Genomic DNA, 20982 nt, shown 5'->3' with positions numbered 1-20982 from the left:
TGCCAGGGGTTAGTGGAGAGAGACGGATGAATAGGCGTCTTTTACAGCAGTGAAAATACTTCGCATGATACGATGATGGCAGATACATGTCATCATAAGTTTCTCAAAACCCATAGAATGTGCAACACCAAGAGAGAACCCTAATATAAACTATGGACAGGTAGTTAGGTGATAATGATGTGTCAGTATAGGTTTATCAACTGTCACATTTCAGCTAAATTAAACTGTGTAAGCTAAACTAAATCTTGTCAAATTGTATTTATGACTTTAGGGCTCCTTCATAAATTAATGTTTGTGTTCAGGGTTTTGAAGAACTTGAAGTTAGTGTTGGTGGACTAACATTCAGAAGAAGTCTTGCACATGTTTCCTTTGTATAATAAAAAATGCTGAAGGAAAACTTGTGAAACAATCAGTAAAAGCCAATTATAAGCTGCTGAGGGGATTCTGGGCACAACTACATTTTTTTTTTTTTTTAAAGATTTTATTTATTTATTTGACAGAGAGAGACACAGCGAGAGAAGGAACACAAGCAGGGGGAGCGGGAGAGGGAGAAGCAGGCTCCCCGCAGAGCAGGGAGCCCGATGCGGGACTCGATCCCAGGACCCTGGGATCATGACCTGAGCTGAAGGCAGTCGCTTAACCAACTGAGCCACCCAGGCACCCCACAACTACATTTTGATAAACTTGTTGGCTCATGAAGTAATTCATGGTGCCCACCCCATTTGTCTAGTTGGGCCCTTACAGATCCATGCCCCTTGAAAAAGGCTGCAACTACCCCTGCAGATGAACCGTGCCCTTAAAACGTCTCATTGCCCCCTGCCTACCACGCCAGTCTAAATTACTCCATCAGGGGGGCGCCTGGGTGGCTCAGTTGTTTAAGCGACTGCCTTCGGCTCAGGTCATGATCCTGGAGTCCCTGGATCGAGTCCCGCATCGGGCTCCCTGCTCGGCGGGGAGTCTGCCTCTCCCTCTGACTCTCCCCCTCTCATGCTCTCTCTCTATCACTATCTCTCTCAATAAATAAATAAAAATCTTTAATAAAAAAAATAAATTACTCCATCAGGGTTCTGTGGCAATGGGAAAAGGGCTATGAATTAAAAAATTCTTGTTTTTTTTTTAAATAATTGAAACAACCAGTGAGGAATGCGGTACAATTTGAGGTTTTTTGTGAAGAAGGCTTTTAGGGACAGGGCTTTCTTTACATCCTATTATGTTTGTTCTTGGCAGCTAATTATTTTATTTAAATGATACTTAATTGTTTTACATTATATTTTATACTGCAAGAACTTCAAATACAGCCTTTTCATAAATCTGTAATGCTCGGCTTTTACCCAAAGTAAGCTTTTATGGAAGGATATAAAGAAATCTCTTTTTTCCACCAAATCACACCAGTTGCTCTCTGTCGCCATATCAATCAAGGGTTCATTTCTTCAGCTAAGAGAGGTTTCCAAGCAGGGAAACTCATCTTTATCTTAGGAAAAAATTCTGCATCTTAGATCCATAACACTTAATGGGGTTAAGAATCTGTTTAAAGATATTATTTCTTTGTTTATAGCATTACAAATCACAAATAGAATTAAAGTATAAGTTTTAAGTTGAGGGTATGTGTGTGAAGACAAAATGGAATCAAGTGTTGGTATGACAGTTTTCTTCTTTTTCTTTGCCCTTTCCATTAATAGCAAGAATATTGAGAATTCATGCAAAATTCCAAACCAAGTTCCCATAGCAGCACTTAAATAATGTCTGCACACCATTTCCAATTAGAATTAAAGATTGTAATGTAACGCAATTGATGCCATTATAATACGGAGTTACTTTAGTGATTTTAATTCTTTTTGTGGCAATTAACGTTGCCATGGAAACAATCTCTTGCTAATAATGACTTCATCTTCACACACTTAAATCAAAATCCAAAGGTGGATTTGAAGATTTGAGGCTGCCTGTTTTGTTTATTTGCATTAACTTATTCAAGGATCTCTCTGAGTATAGTCATTACATTAGCAGTAAATTCCAGTGTAGTATGACTTCAAGCTCTTTCTTGCATTTCTGCCTAAAGGAAATCCCTGCTAAAAGATCACTTCCAGTTTGGTTTTTTTGTTTGTTGGTTTGGTTTGGTTTTTTTATTTTAGGGGTGTTTGTTTCTGTTAAAAGAGGAAGCACCAGCGGTTTCTCCTTTGACCTCCAAAGCACCAACTTTGCCTTTAGGCAAAACGAGATTCTAGGCTGCGCGCGCGCCACCGAAGTCTGGCCTTTTCGGTCCCCGCAGGCTGCCGTAGTCAGGAAAGGCAATCCTCGGTTGCTGCAGGAAAGTGCCGCTTGCCTCGGCAGTTTCACTTTCGGTTTCCTCCGGATCTTCGGCGGAGGCCGGCCTTGTGGGCCACTTGGAGAGGGGGTTTGGATCCCGGCCACCAGGTGAGCCAGGCAACCGCGCGGGCGGTTGGAGGCCCCAGTGTTGGCTCGCTCGGGGCGGGCTTGGGGAGCAGCAGCGGGGATCTGGGCCAGGCAGCCCCGGAAAGGCGCCGGGGGCGGGAGAGGGGGCGGAACGCGGACCCCGGGCGCCAGCAGAATGCGCTCAGGCTCTCCTCGGCTCCTGGAAAGGCCAGGAGATCTGTGGTCCCTGGCTCTGAGAACCCCTCCGGAGGGGCGTCGAGACCGCGCGGGGACGAACGGCAGCGACCTGGCCCCACCGAGATGCCTTCCGAGACCACTCCTGATTGTCCAAGTTGCGCAGGAACCCAGACCTGAGCCTGTGGGCTGGGCGGGAAAGCGGGCCCCGACTGCGCGGGCCGGCCGCGCTTCCTAGGGCTCCGGGGCTGCACTGATTACATCGGGGTGGTTCCCCTGAGCCCCAGGAATTAAGAGCTTGGACTAGCCCACCTTACCGAGTTCTCAGGTTGCGGACGCCCACAGTTGTATGGCGTTAGTTCCTATCATCAGGGCATTGGTTGCGTAGGTGTGTGCGCTTGCTCCTTGGGGGTATTTCTGCTTAGGGTGTTTAGCATTAGGATGATGGCAGATAAGGTTGGTGGTGGGTTAGTGTGCCCCCCTTCCCCACGCCTTAGTAACAGAGGACTGTTGAAAAATTGAAAACACGGTTCAGTGAAGAAAGTAATATTCACTGAAAGCCATCCGTAATTTCTGTATTTTATTCTCGTATGTGCTACTTTCTGTCTGAGCTAAGACTACCTGTTGTATCAGTTAACAGTATAAATAGTTGTCCACTTTCATTTAAAAATTCTTCCTAAATATCATTTCTAATTTTGCATCTTCTGATTGGCTACCTATTCCGTCATTGTGTAGGCCCCATAAATTATTCAACCATTTCCCAGCTGTGAGGCATTTAGGGTGTTTGTGAATTTTTCTTTCATTTTAGCATCCCAGGTAATACTTTGATTAACTTTATTTTAAAAACTGTATTACAGATGACTTACTTGGACTAGATTCCTGGCAAGGAAGTTATTACAATAGATGCTGTGTTCTAGTATGATCTTTTTAGATCTTCATACCCATTGCCCAGTTATTTTCCAGAAGTTTTGGCAGTTTACATCATTCATGTAAGGTTGTGCCTGTTCTCACCAAATGCATGGTAGCTCATAATATATGTCTAATACATCAGCCTTTCTTTGGATTTTTTTTTTTTTTTATGGTAGTGTTTCACAATTCCAATTGCTTGAATTTTGTGCAGGAGTCTAGAGGATTATCTTGGGTGTGTGTGTGTGTGTGTGTGTGTGTGTGTGTGTGTAAATGCATTACTGGAGTTACTGGATAGGCTGACTGTTAGAGCAGGATGATCTCTTAAGTGATCATCTAGCATAACTCCCTTATTTTGCAGATGAGGAACCTGGGCCTTGAGAGGTGAAATGATGAGTTCTCCAAGGCATACAGCTAAATTAAGTAGCAGAGCTGGGATTAGAATTCAGGTTTTCCGTTTCCCAAGTGAGTACTTATGCTGCATTGGGTGGTCTCTCAACTAAACTGTGGCATACTTGTATGAGAATTTAAAAAAATGTTGCCATCACTTGGATTATTCTGTCCTGTTAGAATTGTACCAGATAACAGAGATTTTAGTCATTTGAGGGAAGTGTCACACTGAAAAATGGGAAAATTGACCATTTTCATGACCGGGACTAGAAATCCATTACTTAGAACGGCAACCCCTTCAAGACTTTTTGACAGTTGTTTACAGATTCCCTTTCTATCAGAATAAAACCATCTACTAAGTTATAATTTGTACTCTATCATCTAATTAGAATTGAGCTGTTCCCATTCTCATTTGTTGTACCTTGAAGGTTTTTAAAGATGCCTTGTCACTTTAAGACCAGAGAACAATGGTTTTTTGATTTAGGGTTTATAACAGTTTTTCAACCTCAGTTGACATTTTGGGCTGGATAATCCTTTGTTGTGGAGGGCTGTCCTATCTATGCTTTGTAGAATGTTAAGCAACACCCCTAGCCTCTCCGTACTAGCACCACCCTCCTCATTCAAGACAATCCAGAATGTCTCCGGACGTTTCTCAATGTCCGCATTTGCTTATAGGAATCATTTGGGAAACTTTATAAAATGTAAGTTATAGTGCCCCTTGCCTGGGGAGTCTGATGGGGAGTAGACTTCAGGAATCTGCATTTTAACAAGCATCTCCATTGACTCGGATGCAGCTGGTTCTTGTACAACACAGAAACATGTCTGTTTTCTTCATCTTTCTTTTATTTGCTGGTCAGTAACAGAGATATTACTATGCTGTAGCCATTTAAGTGTACAGATGATACTGTGGTAGTCACTCTACCCATAGTTCGTGGGTGGGGGAGGAAGGGACAGGGATTTTCCTTGGCACTGACCTTAGATGCCTCCCACACGGTTGGCCAGTGAGCTTAGGTACCAGGGATACCATTTTCCCTGTCTCTGAGAAGCTTAGAACCTACCACGGGAGACTGGTCAGCAGGAGAACTATGCAACAGCCTGATAAGTGAAAGGGGTGCTGTGAGTGCTGCATTCGGGGCTGGAGTGAGGGAGGGGAGGAAGGTAGCCCCCTACCGTGTGGGGAGGAGGGATTGGTATGAAGCCTTCAGAAGGACTAGGTACCCCAACTGTCTGAGAAGGGAGATATTTAGAGAGCCGGTCTCAGTGTCTGATGCCCTCTCAGACACTGAGGTATTAGTCTCGAGCTGCATTTACGTGGGTTGTAATGTTATGCTTCATTGTAATTATTTACTTTTCACATTTTTTTTCACCCTAAACTGTAAATATTCTACAAGGAGGTGAAAGTTTACAGGTAACTATTGCCAAGAAGCAAGGATTTGCGTGTCTTCTGCTCAGTGACGTAACTCAAAATCACGTTAGACAGATTTCTTAACCTTTGACCATTGTATTTCTTCGCAGGCTAATTGACAGCACTTTGTCCCTTTAGGCATTTTTCCGCCAGTGCTCCTGCTCTCCAGCTGGATCTCCCCTACATCTCCATAGATGTCTGTGGCTGTTGCCCACCTGTCACGGGAGGATCTAGACATATTCCAAAGGGCAGCTTTGAAAGGGCTTAGGCTTTGGGACCCCACCTTAGTTGTGCTTGCCACCTTGCAGGGTTACTGTGTGAATTGCTCGTGAATCTAACGCAGCCTGACACATCGTTGGATGAATAAAATTTGGTTCTTTTTCCCCCATTCTTTTACTAAAAAAAAATCTCTGCAGGGCAGTTTGCTGATGTTCTTCTACTAGACCTCTCAGTAGCTTCTGGCAGAAAATATACTGCCTTTGACTTAATAGCCATTTCTGAAAATAGGTCATTTAAAACAAGCCTGAGTAGGAGTCGGGGGAGGGAGAGAGGCAGAGAGGGGATTATGGCTTTAATTTTGAAGGGAGAAGTTTTATCAAGGTGACCCTGCAGAAAGGAGGCCTTTTTCCTCTTCTGTGTTTATGGTTCAAGAGGCTTTTCTCTCGCTTCAGAAATGGTCAGAACTGTGCCTTCTGCCTTAACCAATTTAAAAGATGAACACTTAAAATTACGTGAGCCAAGTGATGGGAAAAATTGTGAATTTACTCATAGAAAATGGATTTATGGGCAAGTCATTAAGTAACGGGGAGTACCAAGGAAGCATAATGAAGATGAATGTAGAAGATGTGGTCTCCTAGAGTGATGGATAAAATGTGTTTGAGGCAACCACCCCCTTTTCAAATAACTTCTGAAATTTTTTTTTCCCCAAGAGATTTAGCAGAATGCAGATGCTCTGGAGAAAAAATGAAAAGCTTGGTAGTAGTCTTGCCTTTCACATGGCTTCCCATCTTTTGAGGGCGAAAAACTAGTACAAAAAAAGTAGAGAATGTCAAAGAGAGTAGTGACAGATTGTAGCCAGGACAACCTTTGGGGAACGCCGCCATGTCAGAACTAGGTGAGGTGGCCCACCTATGCTCCGCCGTGGGGAGCCGAGCTCAGGCAGATCTCTGCTCATGACCCTGTCGTGTTTCCTGTCGCTGACATGGTGTTCCCCAGACTTGCCAGGTCAGAGAAATCTGCCGGGCGTGTGCGAACCAGTTCCCGGGTTCTGCCCCAGAACTACTGAATCAGAATCTCCAAGTGAGCCAGTTGCTTTCGTGTTTGGGAAACTGAGCTGGCAGCTCAAGTCCAAGGTCTCTTAGCCTGACTTGCTCTGCTTGCCAGGAATGTGGCCCTGCTCCCTACTGCGCCTACATTTTGTCCTCTTGGCCTGTGTAGCATTTTCTCCTCGAACGCAAATGCACCGTCCAGTGTCTTTGCTAAGATTTCTCTCCTTTTGGCTGGTGGGCTCCTTTTCCTTCCCACTCAGCAGGGGTGTCACCTCCAGAAATCCTCTGCTCTGCCAGGCCTGTGCCAAGTGAGCTGTTTTCTCTGTGTGCTGTTCTCCACATAATTCTATCCACATACATACAACTTCTAAAAAGTTCTCCAATGACATGTTTTTGGGCCAGCTTTGGAGTGTAAACTCTGAAGGCCCGAGGCTACCTGTATCTTATTAGTGTTACCCGCCGCCCCCCCAAGCCTGTGCATCCGACACTCAGGCGCTGCACAGAAGTTTGAAGTGTTGAACACCTTCGGGAAGAGATTGATGCTAATTGGAGTAAAGATGTGGCTTTAATGGCAGAGGTGTGATCTTTGATGAGCTTAGAAGAGTATTATCTGTGCTTTTTAAAAAGGTGAAGAAAGAAGACGAATAACATTTTAAAAAATAGCCAATACCAGCAGTTTGTCTAGGCTTGGGGTCTTTTTGCTGTCATTAACTTTTATTTTTTTAAAGATTTTATTTAATTTTTTTGACAGAGAGAGAGAAACAGCGAGAGAGGGAGCACAAGGAAGGGGGAGTGGGAGAGGGAGAAGCAGGCTTCCCGCTGAGCAGGGAGCCCGATGCAGGGCTCGATCCCAGGACCCCGAGATCATGACCTGAGCTGAAGGCAGACGCTTAACGACTGAGCCACCCAGGCGCCCCTGTCATTAACTTTTAACTTTGGATGAGGTAGTTAGTAATATTCCTGTCAACTAGATTTTCACATGACCATGCATCTTAGTGGGTTTTGTTTTTTTTTTTAACACGAAGGAAACAGCTAGTTTTGTCTCGGTCTTGTAGAAAGCACCATCATGGGATTTCACATCTGATAAGAAATGCACCTGACTCATGAGCTGAGTCTCCATCAGGCCTTCAGAGTTAATAGTCTCTAGACCCGTTCAGTGACAAAACAGCACGTGTTCAGGACATAAATAAGGCAGTTTGTAGACAAATGGGAAGATTTGTTTGTTTTTACTAAACTCATCAAGAGTACTGAATCTGTTACAGGATTTACTTTGTAATATTTTTTTCTTGTGCTCAAAACAGCATAAATAAAATTGTGTGGTCTGAGTCTCAAATGAATAGTGGTCTCCCTGAATAGTAGTTGTAATTCCAGTTATCTACTGAGACTGTAGCTAAAAAAATAAACTGGCAATCCAGTGGGAAAGTTAAATTAAAATTTGCTGAGTAAAATCACTAGCTGATCGCATTTTAAACATCTTTCAAGCCTCAGGAGGATGGAGTGGGGAATGGTCCAAAGAACAGCTCCAAGTTCAAGCGTACTTTGTGAAATTTGCATTTTCTTTTATTTAACTGAGGATGTTGATTTTTTGGGGTTAAAGAAAATTATTTTCCTTAAATTATAATCACTTTTGTTTACTCACACTCTTGGAGCAAGAGTTTAAATTCTTCTGGATTCTAAGTTCTTTAAGGTCAGAACCTGTGTGAATGCCGTGTTTTTGGAGTTCCCTAAAATATGTGCGGACATATGCGTATTTGTTCAAGAAATGAAAAGCCAGTAACTGAGCATTCTAGCTTAACCAAACTGCTTGAGCTGGCCGATTCACTGTGAGAAAATCTCTAAACGATGTTCCTGAACCCATATTCAGATCATGGAGTGGATAGACTTGAAGTAAGCAGTGATGTTTATGGGAGAAAGTGTTATAAAAATTTGGATTGAAAACAATTTGAGTTCTTGAGGAGAGTCCTTAAAATATTGCATCCATACTGATTTTTTTTTTTTTTTTTAAAGATTTTATTTATTTGACAGAGAGAGATAGCGAGAGCAGAAACACAAGCAGGGGGAGTGGGAGAAGGAGAAACAGGCTTCCTGCCGAGCAGGGAGCCCGATGCGGAACTCGATCCCGGGACCCCGGGATCATGACCTGAGCCGAAGGCAGACGCTTAACGACTGAGCCACCCAAGCGCCCTCCATACTGATTTTTAAGTGTCAGTACCATATGGCTACAAAATAACAGTGAGCTGAATTTGACCGAAACAGAAATAGTAATTTCCAAAGTCCTTTTGCTGTTAGTTTTTGCTTAAGTAACTACAGTTTTGTTACTTCTGTTTATCAAAATACTTTGACCCAGATAACTATTACATAACAAGATGAATTTTGAAAGGAGTGATTGGCAACTGTGTATGTTTGATTTGGGTATATAATGCTCTGTCTGTATTTCAGACTCCTGTTCTTGAATTTTAAGACTTTTTTGTACTAAAAGGCAATCTCTGGAATGGGAGAAAACACTTGCAAATGACATATCTGGTAAAGGGTTAGTATCCAAAGTATATAAAGAACTTATAAAACTCAACACCCAAAAGCCAAATAATGCAATTAGAAAATGGGCAGAAAACATGAACAGACATTTCTCCAAAGAAGACCTACAGATGGCCAACAGACACATGAAAAGATGCTCACCATCACTAATCATCGGGGAGATGCAAATCAGAACTACAGTGAGATACCTCCTCACACCTGTCAGAATGGCTAAAATCAACAACACAAGAAACAACAGGTGTTGGGGGGGAGGATGTGGAGGAAGAGGAACCCTTGTACACTGTTGGTGAGAATGCAAACTGGTGCAGCCACTGTGGAAAACAGTATGGAGGCTCCTCAAAAGTTAAAAATAGAAGTACCCCTATGATCCAGCAATTGTACTACTAGGTGTTTACCCAAAGAATACAAAAATACTAATTCAAAGGGATACATGCACCCTGATGTTTATAGAGCATTATCTATAATAGCCAAATTATGGAAGCGGCCCAAGGGTCCATCAGCTGATGAATGGATAAAGAAGAGGTTGTATATATATGTGTATATGTGTGTGTGTGCGCGCATGCACGTGTGTGTGAGAGAAATGGAATATTACTCAGCCATAAAAAAGAATGAAATCTTGCCGTTTGCAGTGGCATGGGTGGAGCTAGAGAATAATATGCTAAGTGAAATAAGCCAGTCAGAGAAAGACAAATACCATATGGTTTTACTCATATGTAGAATTTAAGAAATAGAGCAAACAAGCAAAGGGAAAAGAAGAGAGAGGCAAACGAAGAAACAGACTCTTAACTATGGAGAACACACTGATGGTCACCAGAGGGGAGGTGGGAGGGGGGATGGGTGAAATGGGTGATGGGGATGAAGGCAGGCACTTGTTGTGATGAGCACCGGGTGATTAAGATAAAAACTTAAAAAAGACAAGACTTTCTCTTAATTATATAGAGTGTATATCTGCTCTAATAGAGTAAATAAAAGGCTCTGGCTGCATTAGTAACTTTCAAGAGGCTGTATAAGGTTGTGATTCAGATCGCGAGCTGGTCATCCACTTACTAGCTATGTGACCAGAGCAGGAGCTCTGTGACTCTTTCTTCATCTGTAAAATGAAGATTAAAAACAGTACCTACCCCATCACGTCGTAGGTTTAAATGGATTACCATATGAGAAGTGCTTAGGTGAGTGCTGGCATACAGTACACTAAGATATTAGCTCTCAGTTACGGTGATAATTATTTTTAGAAACAGTATCTTGGCATCAGTTTGTAAATATGTCTGCATTATATAACACAGACTTTAAAATATGACTGTGTTGAGCTTGAATGTTGGTTCCATCACATTTAGGGGCACATTATTTCAGCTTTTTATGCTTTTATTTTCATTAGCAAGATGGGGATATTATGACTTTCTTCTCAGGGTTCCTATGAAGATTAAATGGGACCGTGTTTATAAGGATCTCAGCATAGAATGAGCAGGCGGTAAATGATGGAGGTGGCAGTGATTGTAATGGGCGTACTGCCCGTGTGTGAGACAGTAGTGACCAGTGATTAAGAACAGGGGCTCTGTTAACACAGGGAGCCATGATGAAGCCGTGTCATGGGGTTGCTGTGGGATAGCTGAATGACGTCATGCATTAGCTTAGCATCTGGCTGATAGTAAGTACTGGAAACATGCTAGCTGTCATGTTGTAATAGGAGTGAATAAAGTGAATATTGTTGAGTCTTCATATGTGGTCCTTTGGTACGTGATTTCCTATAAATATGCTTTTTTGGGTGAATAATTAACTTTTGTCTTTACTTTTATTGCTCCTTTTCAGATTTTTGATCAGGATTGTTAAAATGAGTCTACGGAAGCAAACCCCCAGTGACTTCTTAAAGCAAATCATCGGACGACCAGTTGTGGTAAAATTGAATTCTGGAGTGGATTATCGAGGTAATATTTTCATGCTTTCTCCTCACTGGTGCAACTAAATGAGTAAATATGACCTAACTGGTTTTTATTAAGCTCTTAAACATACCCAGTAGAAAAAAAGGAATTGGTTACCAGTAGTTTTTATGCCCATTTCTTTTTCTACCTCTGAGATGGTTCCCTTTGGAGACAAGGTGCATGGCAGATTGTGTGCTTCTGACTTCCGGTGTGACTTATGTGACTGTTGTCTCCTTGTCTCTGCTTTGCGACTGGATGTGTACGTCCTGGTAATAGCCAGGATTCTCAGTCACCTAAGGCAAGAATAACTGGAAACCGAAGAACACTTAGCACAGCAGCATTTGGTTTTGCCGAAGTATTCAAGGTTGGCAAGCAGCTGTTTAGACGGTATCATTTTACAACATGAACTTCCCACTCTTACAGTGCACGTGCTATCCAGATACACCTTTCCATTCTTTTCGAGAATGCTCTTTTTAAAAGAGGCTGTGACACTCCTGAAATTAATTTTGTGGGAGGAATGGTGTCAAATGCCATTTTTTAGTTACTAAAATCCTAATCTTCCAAAATTCAAATACGTTAATGACCTGGAATATTTCACGGGTGCAGCTTACTAATTCATTAGCAGAGTAAAGCCTTTTCTTGGTCTCTTTTCTGAATGAGGATGGTAGTCTTGAGCTTTTTCCTCTTTCCACACATGCAAACTTAATTTTCCTGAGAACTTACTATGTGTCCAGTGTGTGCTAATCATTTCAATTTCCGATTTATATTCACATAAATCCTTTGAGGTATCTGTTTCTCCCCACCTAGTAAAGGAGGAGCTAGGACTCCCAACTCAAGCTTGACTAAAAGCCTGGTTAAGAAATCACCCTGCTGTTTATGTACTGCTTTAGTTTCTTGACATCAATAACCTATCTCCAGTTCAATTTTTATAGTGGAACTAATAGATTTATACTGAATACTGAGATATAAAGTCTCTACATACCACTTCACACCCATGAACTTTTGATGAGCCCAAAGGAGATAACAGACTTCTAGAGATTTGAGCATATTCAGCAGTTGGTTAGGGTGGAAACATTGTGTTCAGTGTCTTCTCAGAACCCGCTTCATTGAGGAGATCAACCAGCCTAGCCTGACTTTTTTTCTCTACACTTGTTAGGGAAAATTTTTTTTATCTATAAAGGTAGCATACATGTTTTTCTTTTTCTTTCTTTCTTTTCTTTTTTTTTTTTTTTCTTTAAGAATTTCAAAGCAAATAATGAAGAAAAGTATACAGAAGAAAGCAGAGTCTCCGCAAATTCTTCCATCCAGAGATAATCAGGCCTACCAGTCTGGACCTGTGTCCATATAAGCATAATTTTATATAAATGGGATCAGCTATACATACACCCTGATTTTCTTCTTCTTTTTACGTGAAAGAATGCATTCAGTTCTCTGACAATACAGAGTGTTTCATGCTGCATAGGAGTACCTTGTGTAGATGTGCCACAGTTTTTGTTTTTGTTTTTAACCAGTTTTCCTATTAATGGGCTTGCAGGTGTTTACCAATTTTTGCTGTTTTAAGTAAACAGCTCTGCTCCTTTGACATGTATCTTGAGCACTTGTCCAAGTATTTCTTTAGAATAGATTCCCTGGCCTAGGATTTCTGTGTTAATGAGCATGCCCAATGGCCCTCCCCTCCGGGCAGATGGGCTTATTCTTCTCTGTGTTCTCAACAACCCTTGTATTAGCCTTGTTTTCAGCGTTCCCATTCTAATTGGCAACAAGTAATAGTTTCATTGTATTTCTCTTTCTTTGTTTACTAGTGAGGTTGAACAGCCTTTCACATGGCTAGTAGCCATCATGATTAAATTAAAAAACCCCAGCTTTCTGTAGCAATTTCTCTTAAGTTTGAAGAAAACTGTTTTTTTCTGTTATTCATAGTAGTTTATCCCTTAGAGATGGGAGGGGGTTACTATTACAACCTCCTGGAATCTTTTAAAACAACCTTTGCTAGGAGAATAGATATTTTTCTATTAGTGAATATTTCATTTTGAAATGCTTTGGCTTAACTTTCAAACAGATTTGCGTGTCATGTTTCGGAAGTTTCTTGCTCACTTAGGATTGTGGTTTAGATGTAAAATAATACAGCAGGAAATAAACTGGAAAGTTATAGCTTAAGCTTTCTTTTGACGGGAAATAATTGTTAGTTATTGTTCATAATCTCTTCTGATTCTTTGAAAGTGTACAGCTTCTAGGAGTATTCCGTTAGATTACTGTCGTGTGTTCTCATTACACACACAGTTTGGAAAAGAAACGTTTTTGTTTAGAGGAAAACGGGGGCAGAGGCAGGGAGTGAGGAGCATATTAACGAAGTGGAGACTAAAAGAAGCTATCGACTTGGCTAATTGAATCAAACTTGTAGTATTTGTTTTTACTCGATTCTTTTTTTTCTAGAAAACACCATGTGAAGTTAGAGACTCAGAGGCTTATATGTATTCATCTTTTGAGAAAAGTTATCAGGGCAAGTTTTGCACAATTTATACTATCAACACAGTTAAAAAGATTCACTCAGTTTCCTTAAAAGCTCCTTAGAATGTTCTTGGCCATTTTTCTATATTAGTCTGGATTTGAAACTCTTCGAAGTCTTAACAAAACAGAAAGGGGTGTGTTACAATGCAATATGGTGCCCTGTCTTCTCAAGCTGCTCTTCACGAGTCACAGCTTTCGGATGTTCCTTCAGGAGCAACTGCTGTCTCCTCTCCTATTATTTTAACAGATTGTGGAGACTTCCTCTGAACCCTGGAGTACATTCATCTGCTGCAGTAGATGTTGCGAAGGAATGCAGTAAATCTGCCAGACCCATATTTCACTGAGTGGCTAAAGTAAGGAGCGCCATTCGCAGCGAGGAGCCTTGGCCAGTGGTCATTTGTCCCTGCACAATTGCCCACTCCCGATTTTAGCTTTCAGAGAACCCTATTTTATTTGGAATATGCGCGTTATGTGATTTTTGTGAAGGCTTTAGGACTTGCTGTTGTTAACCACATAGCCCAGGAAGCACGTGATAGTTTAATGTTTCCCCTGTTGGCGGTGGGTCCACGACTGGGTTCGCCCTGTATGCTTCTTCGCCGTCACTCACATCGGCGTAGAAAGAAACGATGGTGTTTCACTTACAGTGTGAATTTTTATATTAAGCATGTAAGAGCTAACAAATCACGCGATTGTCAGCTCTAAGGTATACCCTGTAATTTTCAACTCTTATTTGCCCTGTATATCTTCTCTTTGACGAAATCTGCCTCCAGGGGTCCTGGCTTGCCTGGACGGCTACATGAATATAGCCCTGGAGCAGACGGAAGAATATGTAAATGGACAGCTGAAGAATAAGTATGGTGATGCATTTATCCGTGGAAACAATGGTAATATTCTCTCGCCGTACGGTTGTGCAACATCCAAGAAAAGTTTTTTTTGGTTTATAATCAGGATCCCCAGCAGATTTTCTACCTAATTCAAGAGTTTAGTTTTAGTTTTGCGTTGTTTATTTTTAACTTCTTCAATCTCAGATCTTCATTGTGACCAGTGTCTTTTTTTTAAGATGCTTCGCAGAATTTTGGACTAGACATTCTCACCTTCCCTCTCTTTACTAATGAGGACCTGAGGGGCATTAGGACACTGACCCAGAGCCCCGAATACAGTTTATTAAATTCCCCCGACGCTGCCTCTCACACTGGAAGTTGGAGCTGTAAGAGTGGCCACTACTTCCCCTGTATCTTTGGTTTGCAGTATCTGGCAGGTAGCTTGTCCTGATTGTCCTTTCTCTCTTAAACGTTCAAATGCTTTTTGTGGAGGTTTGTATCCTTTAGTTTGGCAAAAATGACAAAGTAGGAAACATGATTCTAAAGTTACTCCACTTTTTAACAGCTAGTATGTTGCTATGATTATTATGGTTACTCTTAAGTACCTCGTCTTAAAAAAAAACTATCAAAGAAGTCGTATTTGAATTTCTCAGGGGGAAGGGAAAAACATCAAAACTGAGGGAATTCTCCCTTGACCTATCCCCCATCCCCCCCTTTTGGTCCCATCCCCCCAAATGGAGCTCGGGGGCTCTTGAATTTGGATTTTTTATTGATGTGAATTCTTTAGTTCTGGGTAATTTCTTCATCCCCCTTAACAGTTGGATCTCGGCTCTGAACTAAATATCCTGACTTGTGTTGTAGGTATTCTGTATCCTGTTCTTACAGTACCATATTTCTTCACCTCCTGTCTTTGTATACATATTTGCTGGCTTTTTATTCCTTCCAACATGTAGGGTTTCCTCGATTTTTTTCTATTAGTCTTATTTTACTCCCCCCATTTACTAGAAATGTTCTGATCGTTCCCCATCTCCAGACAGCTGAGAGAGGTAGTCACCTGTGAGTGGTGACAGGCTGGATCCTGTCCCGTGCTCACTGCTTCTTGGGCTGGTCCAGTTCTACCGTCATTCTGCTGCTTCCCTTCATGAAAACTTTTTCCATGATGTAATCAGTGGTAGTTACCCTTAGACTCCCAAATTCACATCTTTGTCTCTTAAAAAGGATCCTGTTTAATTTGTGCTATGTTCTTTGATCAAGATACCTCTTCATGTTCACTTTGAACAGACGGGTCAGAGTCTGAGGGGTCTGGGGGTGGGAGGGGAGGAACACCTCTGTGAAAGCCTGACCAGAGTCACCTAGTTACTAAGTTTTGTCTTATTCTGATGTCCTAAAGAGTTCAGTTTGGGTGGTCGCAAGAGGATAGCTGAGCAAAACTTTGGATAACACCAAAGGTTGATACTTTAAAAGGGAACGCAGAATAAAGATTTTAGTATTTAAAAACAACCCAAAAAAACCCCCAAAACTCCTCAGCTCTTGTTTATCCTGTTGTAGTTAAAATAGTAAACAGCAAGTTTAGAGTTTATGTTGGAGCGATGGATGAAAATATGTTTTTTATTGTTAATTTGAGGTTTAGCCTGGTAAATTTACTGATTTACTTTACTACAAGCAGAATTATTATAATTATAAAACATTCTTATATTCCAGGGGTTTTCACAGCCATTTTTTTTTATCCTCCCAGTCACAGTTTACAGTCAAATACATAGTGAACACTAGAACACAGTCCCGTAAGATGTCAAACCCAGGTCTAGATTCATCAAATCTAGTTTTTCGGTAGTCCTAGAATTTGTTGTGTGGTATGAAAATTCCTTTTCAGTTTGCAGAGCTGTTAGGCTAAAGTCTATTTGCTTTTGAAACTTGCTATTACGATTTTTTAAGCACAGGTTTTTTTTTTCAATGTGTTTATTTTTTTTCTTTCCAGTGTTGTATATAAGTACACAGAAGAGAAGGATGTGAAGATGCCAAGAGGACAATACTTTTCATACTTGGATATATTTTTTATGAGATTTTTTTTTGGTTCTTTTGTGACGTGACTTGTCCTGTTTCATAATAGTTGGTGATTTTTCACTGACATGCGAGTGAGAGAAGTGCACAAAATCGTGGATGTAGTTGTAAAGAGCTTCCTCCATATTTAAGTTTTAGGCATTTTCTTTTCCTGCTGTGTCAGTGTGCAGAACGCAAAAGAATAAAAAAAAAAAAGAAAGAAAAAACCATTTTTCTCTACATGATTTTTAATTCAGGTCTCAAACCGTGTCATTTGATTGGATTTGCTTTACTCACTTGTCTGAAGAAAGCATGCGTATGATGATCATTAAACCATTTTAGAGATGTCCTTCTTTGGCCCATCTTCTTCGGCTTGCCACATGAAATGCTCGAGGGAAGATGTTCTACAGAAGCATCTGGTTTCAGTCCGAGGCCACAAAGGATTTGCGAGGTCAGAAGTTCAGCCTCTGATCCTGTCACCTGGATAGAAAATAGAGCTGGGGATCTAAAGGGGGCATGTCCACAGAGGGAGCGGGAATGTGCATGGAGTTGAGGGAACTCTGAAGGTTGGCCATATTCCGGTTAGCTAAGAGCGACGTCAGTCTGCAGTCACCTTGCACCTCGTCCTGCGCAGGTAGACTTGCCCGATTTTCTTGCCCTCTCTTGGGAGCCTTGGCATCAGTGTTCTCTAATGTTTATGAAGCACAGGAGGGGAGGAACTAGTCCTGTACTTACCTCCGTCTGGCAGTCGTTTAGATTAAAGCAAAGCCTGGAGTTTGTAAACTTACTCAGGTTCCAGTCGCCTAACTGTGATTGGAGGAGAATTTCTCCTCCCCCTCTCCCCCACCCACTCAGGGAGGGGCTTTTGGGCCGCCTTTCTCGAATCTGAGCCGCGCTGGAGTGAGATGTTGTCCAGGAGCAGAGCACTGAGCTTTCCTGTTGCCTGGCTCAAGGCGGCCCCTCTGCATTCTGTGACTCCTGCTGAGAGGGTTTTCACAGTTTATTAATGAGATTTCCACAACCCTGCTTTCTTCTCTGAGCAGTTTATGCAGTCTCTAGGAACAACAACTATATCTGGGCACAAAGGTTGAATGAACACCAGACAATTGTGTGAACTTCGTGCCGGCCTCCCTCCTCCTCCCTCCCCAAGCGCAGCTTACTCCTGTTCCGGGAGCCGGTGGTTTGGTTGAGGGATGTGGGGGCAGGACGGGGAAGGAGGGAGGAGAGGCGTGGTGCTGGTTCTGGAGAAGGATCTGTGGCATTTTGTCTTGTTTTATTTTAAAGACCAGAGTGATTGGAAACAATTATTTTTTCATGACCCAGGAAAGGTGGCCAGAAACATTTCACAGGGTTTTACTATGGGCACAGCAAAAAGAAAACACTTTATGCTACACTTCAATAATTTATCACTTCTTGACAGGGGCTTGAAAAGGGTTCAGTCAGTAAGTACAAATCACCAGGACAACTTTTTTTCCCAGGCGGTGTATCAATCATAAACAATCCCCAGATCTCAGAGGTTTGAAACAACAAATGACTCTCACCCATGCTCTGCATCTGCAGGGGCTGGTAGGTGGGATGCTGCTCCTTGTGGTCACCCCCAGGCTCTGGCTGGGGGAGCCAGTACCTTGTGTCTCGGCCATCTCTGTGACTCAAGGCTTGGCGCTGCAGGCGAGGAGCGGAAACGGTCCTGCCCAGGCTCTTAGATGCTTTTGCTCGGGGGAGACACCAGTCACTTGCCCTCCATTTTATTAGCCAAAGCAAGTGAATGGCCATGGTTTCAAGTTTCCAGGATCCAGAAGGAGAGAAAACCAGAAATATTGGTGAACAGTGGCAATATTTACCACAGTATGTGTATTAGGGTTCTCCAGAGAAACAGAACTAATAGGATGTGTATGCGTAGAGAGAGAGATTTATTTAGAGAATTGGCTCACATGGTTGTGGGGGCTGGCAAGCCCCACATTTTCAGGGTCGGCTTGTAGGCCGGAGACTCGGGGAAGAGTTGCAGTTCAAGTCCAGAGCCAGAGTCTGCTGGCAGAATTTCCCCTTCCAGGAGGGTTGCTCTTCTTCTACTAAGGTCTTTAACTGTTCGGATGAGGCCCACTCCCATTATGGAAGGTAATCTGCTTTACTCAAAGTCTCTGCTGACCTAAATGTTAATCTCATCTAAAAAATACCTTCACAGAAACATCTAGAATGTTTGACCAGATATCGGGGGGCCATGGCCTAGCCAATTTGACACATAAAATTAACCATCACAGTATGGTTAATCACAGAAACTAAGAGGTATACCCAAACCCAAAACTGCAAAGTCTCAGATTTTATTCCTCATGAACAAAGAATCCTTTATCGGCTAAGAGTGGGGTTGAGGAACCTCGTGCTCCTCGTGCTTTAATTACCTCTTCATTAGATTCCAAAGAAAAATAGCGATTGGTTCTTTCCCTGGTTTCAGAAGCTGGGTCTGAAAAGATTGCTTTGGTTTGGTTTTGTTGCAGGATAACTTAGAAATTCCCAGTTAATACATTCCTAAATTAAAAAAAAATACCACCTTTCCATAGAGCAGGTAAGCGTGACCTCAGGCCACAGACTGGAGAGATGGTCATGGAGTCTTCAGTATGCAGCTGGACCATGTTCTGTAAACTTTCCAAAGCACAAGGGTGCATAGTACATCTAACGCTGAACTTCATCGCTTCTCAGGCGTGAGGTTTGTATGGCGCTCACTTTTCAGCATATTTGGAACCCTTTACAAGTATGTATCTTTCTCCTGACAGAGCGAATGTGCCGCCCATCTTGGTCAAAGATGACCTGTCGATAGGACCTGGTCCTCCAGCGCGGTAGAGTTGGCTCACCCTCTGTCGAGGTCCTCTGCCGGGAGCATAGACCCAGATCTCTGAGATGCTGGGAGGGCAGCCGGTGACCCACAGGGGAGCCCAGCTCCACCTTGATGTCATCAGCCACCTGAGCTCATCCTCACACTCTCCCTTGGCCATCAGGGAACAAGGCCATCCCCTTTTCCAGGTGCGGGAACCTGAAGCAAAGAAGTCAAGTGACTTGCCCCGGGTCACTCGGGGAGTCGCTTCGACTAGGGGAGCAGTTCCCAAGGCTGTTTGATCAGGCTCTTAAGTGCCAAACTCCCGCCCGCTGGTTCCGTCTGGCGTGCATGCAATCAATAAATCAATCTTCTCTTGTGTGTGGCCTCCCAGGCATCTAAATAAGGTCCCAAGGTGTGCACAGGGACTGCCGTCCTCTACATTCAGAGATGGGGTTGCCGACGGTGATTTGTTGTCGCTCTGCTCAGGTCCGACAGGGACGATCAATCGGCAGCCAGTGGCCCTTTACACCCGGGCCCATGTAAAACCCACCCCTCAGCTGGGGTCTGCAGGTGCTGTTCACAGAGTCTTGCTTTTCTTGAGAGGACTGTCTCTTAGAATTTCTTTTTCCCTCTGGAATGTGCCCATTCCTAACGACTCCACGACAGGCTGTTTGCCAGCAGCCTTTTGCCGTGTCTTCCCGTTAGAAGCTGCATCATCAGATGCTGTCCATACACAGGAGAGAAATGGAGACAGGATCAATGTGAATCTCAGCTGCCTTTAGCTCCCCGGCCCAGCTCTGACAGGATCCACGGTCCTCTGTCCCAGGCTCATTTGCTCAGATGTCTAATAAAGGCAAATAATTTGGAGCCGTGTCTAGAGTGAGGCTTGCTAGGTCACTCGACCACCCTCCCCTGAACCCCCTTGCGCTCCCTAAGTGTGCTTAGCACACACATACCATCCCCGCTCCTGGAAGCATGACCTACACCCTAACCCCGGGCACATGTGATGCTTACTTAGCATCCAACTAGGCCATGTTGTGTTTCATGTTAAACTTTTTAAAAATTTTTATTTATTTGAGAGAGAGAGCATGCATAAGCCGGAGGGGGCGGCAGGCAGAGGGTGAAGCAGACTCCCCACTGAGCAGGGAGCCCGATGTGGAACTTGATCCCAGCACCCTGGGATCATGACCTGAGCCAAAGGCAGCTGCTTAACCACTTGAGCCACCCAGGCGTCCCCATGTTTCATGTTAAATACATTTTGTTTGATGTTTACTTATGACTTCACTTTTGCTGTTTTTATCATTTTTCAGTTTATTATAGAAACTTTTTAAAAATAATTTTTTTATTGAAACTGATCACTTTGAGAACTGTGAGGACCAAGTCCAGGATGGCAAGAGATATGGTAGGCTTTGATCAAAATGTCATATTGTGTTTACATTTCAGAAGAAAAGAGAAATATCTATTTTAAGAAATATTAAAATAGAGATTGAAAGAGAATAGCCACTTTCCCCCCGGTTAGAACTGCATTCCCAGATGAATCTGTTTCTCCTGTTCAGGGAAATGAAAGTATTCTTTTAACTAAGAGGAAAACCAGGTTAAATAAGCTACCAGACAGACAATTTAAAGACCATTCTTTTTATTAAAACCCATTGCAGACTTTTAATTTGCTTACTTTTATCATTGTCATTCATTTTCCTTTAATGAATGAAACTTACCAAAAACCAACACATTCTCTTCTTCCTCCATCTTTCCTCTTCTTTTTTTTTTAAAGATTTTATTTATTTGACAGGGAGAGACACAGCGAGAGAGGGAACACAAGCAG

General features: G+C 42.5%; 1 protein-coding gene across 2 annotated transcripts; it reads left to right on the top strand.

Annotated features, from left to right (window-relative positions):
• The first annotated feature begins 2255 nt into the window (after nt 1–2255).
• LSM6 (LSM6 homolog, U6 small nuclear RNA and mRNA degradation associated) lies at nt 2256–16581 on the top strand. 2 transcript variants are annotated; one of them, XM_031022821.2, is made up of 5 exons: nt 2286–2412; nt 3833–3936; nt 10876–10991; nt 14264–14377; nt 16290–16581. In XM_031022821.2, exons 3-5 carry the CDS (start codon nt 10898–10900, stop codon nt 16322–16324), a joined length of 243 nt encoding a protein of 80 aa, XP_030878681.1. In that variant the 5' UTR covers nt 2286–2412; nt 3833–3936; nt 10876–10897; the 3' UTR covers nt 16325–16581. The 2 variants fall into 2 exon arrangements, with proteins under 2 accessions (XP_006751607.1, XP_030878681.1); XM_006751544.3 differs by lacking the exon at nt 3833–3936 and having other exon boundaries at nt 2256–2412.
• Nucleotides 16582–20982: the final 4401 nt, after the last annotated feature.

Source organism: Leptonychotes weddellii, chromosome 2, assembly GCF_054177405.1.
Source record: "Leptonychotes weddellii isolate Sample4059 chromosome 2, ASM5417740v2, whole genome shotgun sequence".
NCBI classification, from domain to species: Eukaryota; Metazoa; Chordata; class Mammalia; order Carnivora; family Phocidae; genus Leptonychotes; species Leptonychotes weddellii.
The sequence above is the reverse complement of the archived record's forward strand: the minus strand, read 5'-3'. Positions and strand labels throughout refer to the sequence as shown.

Coding starts and splice junctions, on each gene's coding strand:
- LSM6 (XM_006751544.3), top strand. CDS start 10,898: ATGAGTCTACGGAAGCAAACCCCCAGTGACTTCTTAAAGCAAATCATC. Junction 10,992..14,263: donor TTCTGGAGTGGATTATCGAG/GTAATATTTTCA, acceptor ATCTGCCTCCAG/GGGTCCTGGCTTGCCTGGAC. Junction 14,378..16,289: donor ATTTATCCGTGGAAACAATG/GTAATATTCTCT, acceptor TTTTCTTTCCAG/TGTTGTATATAAGTACACAG.